Below are 10,381 nucleotides of genomic sequence, written 5' to 3'. Positions count from 1 at the left end.
TGGAGGGGGGCACAGGGGAAGATGCATACGTGTGAAGTGTTGGGCGAGGGTTTGGTCTGGGGGAGGTGGGGGTAAGGAGGGAGAAACCGAGGGTGGGGGGGGGGTGGGGGGTGTTGGGGAGCATGCTTAATTGAATTTGTGCAACTTGGCATAGCATGAACAGGTTTGCTGAAGGATCTGAAGCTTGCCTTCATGCATTTTAATGTGGGAATGTGCTAAGGTGTTCTTTCATTTCTGCTCATCCCCCCCCCATCCTTTTTCTCCGTCCTCTTCCTCTTTTGATTTGTTGATTTGAAATACAAACATCTGCAGTCACTGGAAAGACATTCTTTTTTAGCAAGTCACTTGACTGGAAAAATAAATTTACTATTCTTAAACGAATTTATGATCTTTCTTTTTTTTTTTTTTAAAAAAAAGAAAAAACCAAATTTGCCTTTGCAACTTTTATTTTGAGTTTGATTAAAAAATGTCACTCTCATATGGAACTGAACAGCCCCCCCCCTTCTCGTGTTTTGATTACATTTTCTGATCACGTCAAATTGAGTCACTGAATAAAAAAATGACCAGAATAGAACCATCTGTCAAAGAGGGGAATTGCCTCTCATAGCTAACTTCCTAAGCTGTTTGCTTCCATAATGTGCACAGCAATTTTTTTTGGGGGGGGGGGGGGGGGTAAAAGAATCAGTATTTGGACATTTGACTGAGTAGTACCCCCCCCCCTCTCTATTTCTTTCAGTCTCTCTCCCTCTCTCTCTCTCTCTCACTCCATCTTTATCTCTCTGCGTATGATGATGCATATCCTGAGTTTATAGAGCACCAGAGACCATGCCTCAGCTGAGCAGAATTTAATGGTCAGTATCAGAGCGATCCGTACCGCTTTGGTTTGGCAGTCAGCCACAGGGACAAGAGGATTTGTTTTTCTGGGAGGACAAGCAGCAGGACGCTAAGGCTAACATCACAGCAAGACTCAGCCTTAAACTGTTTTGTAGAAGTCCTGCAGGTTGGCTCAGGAAAGAAAGAATAAAATAAAATAAAATAAAATAAACATGCAACAGTAATCTTGCCCTGTAGCCACTGCTTGTAATACCAGGGCAACATTAATGTGACACGTTGACCTGTACGACGGTCGACCTATCGGGTTTATTTTTCTCTATTTTCATTTATTTTCGTTTATTTTATTATTTATTTGTTTGTTTTAATTATGTGGAAATGAGCAATTGGGTTAGACTAGGAGAGCATTGCAGTGGGTTAGGATACAAAAAAAATTGAAATACAAACATAACGCCTAAGAACGAAAAAAAAAAAAAAAGAAGTTTCAGGTTTATTCAGTTGTTTGTATGTATATTGCTGCATGAGGTAGCTCAGTTTTTGCAGATGTTTATTTTTCTCCCTGTGCTTCTATTCACTCCTCTGAATCTTCATTCTTCTCCAAGTGACCCCAAACAAACTGAACCAAAGAGATGACCTGTTCTGGGAGACTGCCTTTCCCAGTGTGCCTGTCTCTGTACCATTGTGTGTTTCCATGGATGCTTCTCTCTCTCCCTCTCTCTCTCCCTCTCCCTCTCTCTCTCTCTCTCTCTCTCTCTCTCCCTTTTTGCTCTCGCCATATCTGACTATTGTCTTTTTGTACTCCCGCTCCCACTCTGTTAGTCATTCTCCCTTTCTCTCTCTCTCCCTCTCTCTCTCTCTCTCTCTCTCTCTCTCACTCTCTCTCTCTCTCTCTCCCGCTCTCTCTCTCTCTCTTTCTCTGTCTGTCTCTGTCTCTGTGTCTGTACTTTGGTTTTTTTGTTTTTTTGGAGTGGTACCTCTGCCACTCTAGCTGAGTGGAAGCAGATGACGCAGTTCTTAGGTGTCATTGCCGCTCCCCACTGCATCATTTGATTTTAGCCCTTATCAGTCAGTGACTACAGATAAGACAGGCAGAGTCGACACACAATAGAACCCTTACCACTGCTTCTCAAAGAAGCAAATAAAAGAGAAGGGAACTTGATTTATATTTAGAATAGAGAATTCCCCCTATAGTGCAAAGCAAGATGGCTTCTCGCACAAGATTCAGAAAGCGCCTTTAGGTTTTTTCTTCTTTTTTTTTTCTTTCTTTTCTTTTTTTTTATATCAGGCACAGAGTGCAAGCTTAGTCATTGAATGTTTAATATCTTTCTAATGCATTATTGATACACCTTTTATATGTGCCGTAGTGAGATGCCCAATCTTCAGCGCCAGATACCTCACTGTCACAGTATTAAGATAGAGTTCTCGAATTTAAATCAATAATTATGAGTGAAGTACGAAAAAGACAAAGGTACATTTGACGAGTTATTTCTATCATGGATTTTTTTTTTTGCTCTCAGAAGGGTTTGTGTTTACCACTCGCTCCTCAGGTGGTCTTAGATGAAAAGCTTTCCTTCGGGTTCTCCTCTGACCTCCTGTCAAAACGATATGGTTTCAGATATTAAATGGTTGTATGACTTACTCCATCAATTTTTAACCCCGTATTTTCAGGTAGAATCTTGTTTAAGAAATGTTTCTCGTGGTAGCAGAGCCCAGTAAACAGGAATGCACAGAAATAGATATTTTTTGTGCTATTCTCTCTCTCTCTCTCTCTCTCTCTCTCTCTCTCTATCTATCTGTCTATCTATCCGCCTGTCTTTCTCTTTTTCTTTTAACCATCCCTTTCCCTCTGTCCTGGCTTGTGTGTGTTTTGTTACCGCTCACGATGCATGCGGTTGGTTTCGCTGCTACTCTTACCTTCTTTCCGTTTCCGTAGTGACAGCGGCACTAACATCCACTGTAGCCTTAGCTGTCGTCTGTCTTGTCCTGGAAGCAGCACTGTTTCAAACCTCCCTTATATGTCCTGTCTTTTATCTCCCAAGCTCACTATCTGGATAAGGTAGTGAAAGGTATGGCATACCTTCTTCCTTTCTTCCTCTCTTCCTTTCTTTCGTGCAAACCATTGTGTGTCTGGCTCTCTCCCTCCATAGCTCATCCCAGCCTTCATAAAAAAAAAGAAAAAAAAAAAAGAATACGCTCTTCCACTTCTTTCACTTCGTCCTCCGCCTCTCCGTCCTAACAGTCACTCAATTTTCTCACCTCTCTCTCTCTCTCTCTCTCTCTCTCTCTCTCCCTCTCTCTCTCACTCTCTCTCTCACTCTCTCTCTCTCTCTCTCTCTTTCTCAGTTTCTCTGACAGACACACAATCACCTTCCTCCATTGACTTTTAGTCATCACACCACATAGCCATTACCACTTAGCACTTTGGCACTAGGTGAATGATCTTTGGCGGAGGCGACGCAGCCGTGGTTGGGACCGGCTGTCCTTGGCCCCAGTGTCGTGGTGCCAGGAGGGCTGTGGTAGGATGAAGAGGGTGGGGGCAGAGGTGGGCAGCCGTGACATAACCCGTGCCATATGTAATGGATGACTGTGTGCGTCTGTGAAAGAGCTGAAAAGGAGGGATGATAGACAGGAACGCGCGAAGCGTACGCTGATCAAAAATGCGTCGCGTGGCCCTGCGGATGAAGGACAGAGACAAAGCAACTTACCTCTTTCCCCGCGAACACGCGCACGCACAAACATTCTCTCCCTCTCTCTCTCTCTCTCCCTCTCTCCCTCTCTCAGTCTCTCTCTCTCTCACTCTCTCTCTCTCTCTCTCTCTCTCTCTCTCCCTCCCTCTGTCTCTCTCTCTCTCTCTCTCTCTCTGTCTCTCTCTACCTAACTTCTGGTGTCCTGAATGATGGACCACCCGCACTGAGAGCTGCTCTGGTAGGGATCCTTGCGACACTTTTTTATCCGTGTGCTGGAGCAGTTTCAGACAGACTCACTCATCCTCCACAGGGGCCTCTCTCTGAAAGGGCGGCCAATTAAGCTGAACCATCGCCAACTGAGCCGGGATCTTTATTTATTTATCCTTGTAATCAGCATTCAGAGCTGACTAATCGGCCACCCCCCCTCCACGGGTTCGAGACGGAGCTGTCTGTCCATTTTGTTTAAAGGGAGAAGCCTGCTTTTAATAATGAACCTCAAAATGACAAGCGTCTTTAAATTTAACACGTTTCAGTGAGAGTTTCCCGAGAGGCCCGTGGACAGTGTCTTACCTGTTTAGATCTCGTTGAAATAAAGCGACGGTGGTCGTTAACGGCCTAAAGTCTAGCATTTTCTTAGCGTAGAATGTCGGCATGCTTAAGTGACGTATCTTAAAACGCCCTGCAGTTTTGCAAGGAATTGCTGCGTAGGTCCAAACTATGATTTGATGATCTGTGCATTGTTTATAAGGATAGGGTTTCGGGAGCCGCGTAAAACGTATTGTTACAAAGCCGACATTAAGTTAATCACGTTCTTTGAAGACCTTACATTTTTGAAACAAACAAGATTGATTTCTTGAAGAACTAAAGCTTAAATTTCAGAACAGCGTGATGCTGAGTCATACGTCATAAGATCAAAGCTGTTTTTCCTCAGAGACGTCTTTTAAAGCTCTTTTGTTGTTGTTGTTTTGCTTTTTTTTTTCTTCATCCTCTTTCTTTTTTTTTTTTTTTTGCTAGATTAATTGAATTCAGGGAGAGATATTTCTCTTACCATATGAAAGTAAGCTTTGTACATAAGATCCATATAATATATATATATATATATATATCTTTCTGCTTTGCAAGGGCTCTCACCATCCTCTCTATAAAGAGGTCTGCCGAGGGTTTCTCTCTCTCCCCGTCTTTATCGTGTGACCACGCTACTTTTTCTTTTCCTATCTGTCCTTCTCATGCTCTCTCCTCTCTTTTTTCCTTTTCTCATCGCTCCGCTCTTTTGTCAGCGTCTCTGATGTAAGAGCCGTGAGCCGCCTCGGTAACCGTCGCTGACAAAATAGGTCAGAACAGAACATCTTTGCGGGCCAGGATCCTCGTTTGCATAAAGCTTGTCGGGATTTTACGTTTGATAGCGCAGAAGTTTCGCCTCGCGCGTCTGTTTCCCGTCAGCGGGAATTGAATAAAAAAAAAGGTAACCGATAAATGGCAAGGAGGAGACAAGAGGAATGTAAAAAAAAGACAGAAAGAAAGAACGGAAGGTACAATAAGAAAAAAAGAAAAGAAAAAGGAACCAAGATATCTGTGACAGACACCCACAGAGGTGTGTAAGATTGTTGTACCCATCAATGTAAGCACACACATCTCTCTGTTTCTCTGCGCCCCCCCCCCCCTTGCTCTCGCTCTCACTCTCTTTGTCTCTCTCTCTCTCTCTCTCTCTCTCTCTGTCCTCAGGTTTGTGTCGCCAGTGCCTTCCACATCATGCTGGCATCAACAGCCTGTCACAATTCACTCTTATTACATGACGCTCTTTTGTATCGCAATATTCATACGAAGCCTTTTTTTTTTTTTTGTTCTTGTTGTATGTCGTACAGTCATTTCCCCTCCTCTCTTTGTACATCCCCTAGATTGACTGAAGATTAGTCACGTATAAGTCTCCGCAGTTCAAGTAATGACAGGCATAGAATAGCACTTTATTAGAGCTATTAATCATACGCTTTTAAAAGGCAGTTATAAGAGACCTCCTTTGAAATACGAATACAAGAGAAAACACTTCGCAGTCACATCTCCTTGTCTGCCCTCTTTCTCCTCCTCTGGATCGTGGGTAAGATCTATTGTACAGTACTAATGAGAGACTATTGATTTAGTACATCCCTGCAATAGGAGTTCACTTCAAAGGGATAAGGGGAGGCTTAACAATAGGTGTATCAAATTAATCACCCAAAGTCACGAGCCATTATGAGCCATAGTCAGTTCTTCCACCCACAACTTCTGTCTTCTATGTGTTTTCTGGAGAACAAAAAAAAAATTAAGTTGTTTTCCCTCGTAAAGAAATGTCTAAAACCTTCTTTTTGTGCATCTGGATTTTGTTTTTTGTGGTTTATTAATCGCGTGTTGTTGCAGTTGAGTTTTATGTATCAGTCCGTGTTTTATGCTTGTGTCTGTGCAGAGGGCTGCCCAGGCCTGTGTAACGGTAATGGCAGGTGCACTCTGGGTAACAACGGCTGGTACTGCGTCTGTCAGCTGGGCTGGAGGGGTCTGGGCTGTGACACCTCCATGGAAACGGCTTGCAGCGACGGCAAGGATAACGACGGAGGTAAACGCGAACGCTAAACTAAAATTTCCTGTCGACTCAACTCAGAAATCTACACTTTCTCTCTTTTCTTTTCCCTTACGGTTTGTTGATGTTGCCTTTTCTTACTGCCCTTCTTGTTCTCGTTCTTGTTGTTTTTGTTCTTCTTCTTCTACTTCTTCTTCTTCTTCTTCTTCTTCTTCTTCTACTGCTACTATTACTTCTGTTTTTTCTGTCTTTGCTACTTCCTCCACCTTGTTAGGGTCTTGCAGTGTGATTTGTGTTGAGTTGTAAATCCTGCACTGTGATGAGTAGCTGCTGGAAATTGTCTATGGTGGTGTTCAGGCCTGTTCCTGGACTAGTTGAGAGCTTTGCAGTCACAAACAGGTAGCACTTTAAATAGATGAGGATATGTGCAGACCTGCCTGGAGGTGCTCTGGGGTTGGTTTGGGAAGGAAACTGTGCTGAGGTAAGAATTAGAGGCTTAGTGTTACCTAGGCTGAGCAGAGAGGGGTCTTACAAATCCCACCGTGCTGAACCTGAATCTCCCAGCAGGCCTCAGCCTTGGGGCTGACCCCCTGCCAAGCATCCAAATCAACAGCAGCCTGAACTTGTCACAGACCACATAGAGTACAGAACACACTCGCTCGGGAAAACACACTCAAGGCATGCCTCCCCAACAGTTACCTTCGGTTCAGACTGAGTGAGTCATTCCATGCAGCCTCCATTTCTCATTTACCCAGGATCCTATTTACCTCCCCTTGGCAAGGCCTTGGCCATTCTGACACTTCACCTTGAGAGATGGCCTCACACTCCGTCTAGATGTGATGCGTGCTGACTGCAGGGTTCCAATACTGATGTGGTATTGTCACTAGTTAGCAGAAACGAAAACTCGGTTTGATGGTGTTCCATGGATCACATGATAAGAGGAAATTCAATGTTTATGGAAAACCACACTCAAGAGATAATACACAGTAGCTGACACGAATCTCAAATCATATATACGATATACATCCTACCCCAAAAAAAATTAAAAAAAAATAAAAATTTGCTATTTCATGGAGTTGGCTGAATCAGGAGGCTGAGGAGCAGAGGAGTGACTCTGGCTAGCAGAGGTGTTATTTTTAACATGCCCATCTGGCCAGAGAGGTTCCTGAAAGCGAAGAGGATAGAGAGCGGTGAGATGACCCACTTCAGCGTGCTAAAGTGCGCCTCTCAGCACTCCCCACAGTCTTGAATTATTTCAGCCGAATTACAAGTGGAAGGAGGAAGGGAGGCCGGCTAGAAGAGGTGTGGAAATGTGGAGGGCGAAGAAAGATGCTTTACTCAAAAAGGTAGTTTGAAGAAGAAGCAGAAAAAGAAGAAGAAGTTGTAGATGTTGTAGTAGTAGTAGTAGACTTGTTATTACTGCAGTTTTTTTTCCTAGAAGAGTTAAGATGCGCAAAAAAAGAAAAATGACCAATGGAATCAATAATTTCTCACGCTCTTAGATGTGTTAGTGGATCTGTGTATGCTTATAATAATCCTATGGATCTGAATCACTGACTACAGTGAGTGAGAGAGTGTCATTCACCAGAACTCAAACAAATCTAACCTGATATCAAGAACAGGAAAAAAGTATATACCTGAGGAAGCGCATGCCAAATATCAAGCCAACAAACACCCGCTGTTGGTTCTATGAACCGGTAGGACGCCTAGAAACCGTATTTCAGGCTTTATTAGTTGTTATTGTCTCTTTTTTTTTGTTTGTTTTGCAGGTTCTTCAGATGAACTATGAAGAAAAAAAAAAACTCTACCGTTTTCTAAGCAACACTTGTTTGTTTCTTTGTGTGTTTGTTTGTTTCCTTTTGTTGTCAGATGGGCTGGTGGACTGTATGGATCCTGACTGTTGTCTCCAAGCCTCGTGCCACTCCACCTCCTTATGTGTGGGTTCCCCAGACCCACTCGACATCATTCAGGAGACGCAGATCTCCACCGGTCAGAGAAACATGCAGTCCTTCTTCCAGCGAGTACGCTTTCTGGTGGGTCGTGACAGCACCCACGTCATCCCCGGAGCTAACCCTTTCGACGGCAGGTGAGCAGCCACGGGCATAGAATAAGTTCTTGCAGCCCACAACTAAACGGTCGGATCTGTCGGGTAAATGCGCGGTGACAGTTTGGTGTATTGGAGAGTTTTATTCAGCGTAGGGAATGTTGACTCAGCTTTAAAATTCATCCGACCGGGAGACGTTCCAAAAATCCCGTCCAATCTGTCAAATCACTTCCCAATCAGAATCGGAACCAAACTTTTGTGCGTCGGTGTATGTGCCTTAACATGCAACATTAAATGAAGAAATAAACCACGCGAGACATACAAGACATACCGGCTTAAAACCAACTTGTAGGTCGACTGCTGGAGAGATATAACTGGTAATGTAGATTCTCTTTGTTAGCCCAAATCTTTGCTGAACACACACAGCATTTTAAAACACATATGTAAAATGAGAGTACCTTTATTGTGTGTGTGTGTGTGTGTGTGTGCGTGCGCGCGCGCGTGCGGTGTGCGTTCATGTAATTTTAATTCTCACTCTCGGACAATATTAAACATCTCTTGCTTCCCGCAGTAAACATCTTACAGTGCTGCGCTCATCCGTTACATCTCTGAGACTCCATCTGACTGACAAGAAGCGTTGCTTCACAGTGTTCTGTATTTTTTCAACTGTTTCATTCTCTTTTTAAATGGAATCCGCCCAGAGTAATGATCAGTAACGGAGAGGCACATTGTACTGTCAGCTGCTTGACTGACAGAGGAATTGTAAATCAGTCCACTACGGCTCAGCCAAAGCTCTGTCTTATCATAGGCCATCACATATTCATGTGTTTGATTTTTACTCTCTTTTTTACCGTACAGTTGTACGTCGGAGACGTACTCCCAATGGCAGGGGCGCAAAAATTCAGCCTCACAGACAGAGTCTGTTTCACAGCTCAGAGAGAGAGAGAGAGAGAGAGAGAGAGAGAGAGAGAGAGAGAGAGAGAGAGAGAGAGAGAGAGAGAGAGAGAGAGAGAGAGAGAGAGAGAGAGAGAGAGAGAGAGAGAATGAGAATGCGGCTGTCGCTGATTTTCACGTGACTTCTCCGCCTTTCTCTCGCCTGTGTTTTTTCTTTTTTTTTTTCTTCTTCTTCTTCTTCTTTTCTTCTGTAAACGCTCATGAGATCCTGTGCCGCTTTATTAGCATACATGTCGTGAGTTGATTTTTACCGTCCCCCCTATTCATAACTTTCGTTTGAAACGCAAAAGCAAACACTTAACAAAAAAAAAAAAAAAAAAAAAGAAAGAAAAGAAATCTATCGCCTGTTTTTTTTTTTTTTTAAAACAAAACAAAACAAAACACACAAAAAAAAAAAACATTTCAAAGACTATTCAAGGGAAAATCAAAAAGCGGAAAACAAAAAGCAACAAAAAAAAAAGAAAAAGACAAAAAAAAAACCCAAAAAAAAACCATGAGTATCTCTTTATTCTTTTTTTTTTTGTGTGTGTGTGTGAAGAATGCCTTTGATGGTAGAGCCTGGTGGGGCCTGGTGTTTTGATTTCATCTCCTTAAGGCTGAGGCGTAATGTGCCAAAGAGGTCTTGGCTACAGAGCATCCTATTTTTAGGCCAGCGCTGCTGCTTTGTTCCTCTAGCGGAAATGGATGTTTAGAAGAGCTTCAGCAGGAGCAGGATCATTTCCTTCACTGTAATCATCTCCGCAGCTTCTCCGGCTCCGTAACGCTCGCGTTTGTCGGGCAGGCCCGAGGCCCCGGGGTATGGACGTGGCACCGTTTTCTTTTTTTGTGTGTGTGTGTGTGTGTGTGTGTGTATATGTGTGTGTTTGAGCCACCAGCATGTCCAATCTCTCTCGTTCTGATCCGTGCTGTCCCTAATGACGTTTCAGCACTTCAAAGTCAAGGCCAGTGGATTCCTATCCTCGCGTTCCCAGTTACAACACCCACCCCAACCACCCCCCCCTCGGCCTTTCCCGCCTAATCTCCTTCCCGGTCCAGCGCATATTGAGAGAAACTTTCCCAATTCAGTCTATTGGCAGTCAGTTAATGTCAAGATGCTCAACGCATAACCTCAGTTGCTCTCGGACCGTGGAAGAAAATACTTCGAGGGCTTTTGATAGCACCTCTTATGGACGTGTCAATGAAGACTAGTGGAATACACTTGAAATGTGACATTTTCCGTATGTGACATTTTTATGACATTCAGGGAGACCTCTCCACATTTCACTATTTCTCTTCATTATACTAAGGAGAGGTCTCGACAATCTTACGTCTCTTTCT

General features: G+C 43.5%; 1 protein-coding gene across 3 annotated transcripts in view; it reads left to right on the top strand.

Annotated features, from left to right (window-relative positions):
• The window catches only part of tenm4 (teneurin transmembrane protein 4), a 113,914-nt gene that overhangs the window by 57,519 nt on the left and 46,014 nt on the right, over positions 1–10,381 (top strand). For 2 of the 3 annotated variants that reach the window (XM_030777394.1, XM_030777397.1), the window contains 2 exons: positions 5,956–6,102; positions 7,936–8,152. In XM_030777394.1, the coding sequence (XP_030633254.1) occupies positions 5,956–6,102; positions 7,936–8,152 (364 nt within the window). Of the gene's footprint in view, positions 1–2,870; positions 2,898–5,955; positions 6,103–7,935; positions 8,153–10,381 lie in introns of all 3 variants that reach the window. The other variant, XM_030777396.1, reaches the window with a different exon arrangement.

Source organism: Chanos chanos, chromosome 6, assembly GCF_902362185.1.
Source record: "Chanos chanos chromosome 6, fChaCha1.1, whole genome shotgun sequence".
NCBI lineage: Eukaryota > Metazoa > Chordata > Actinopteri > Gonorynchiformes > Chanidae > Chanos > Chanos chanos.
The sequence above is the reverse complement of the archived record's forward strand: the minus strand, read 5'-3'. Positions and strand labels throughout refer to the sequence as shown.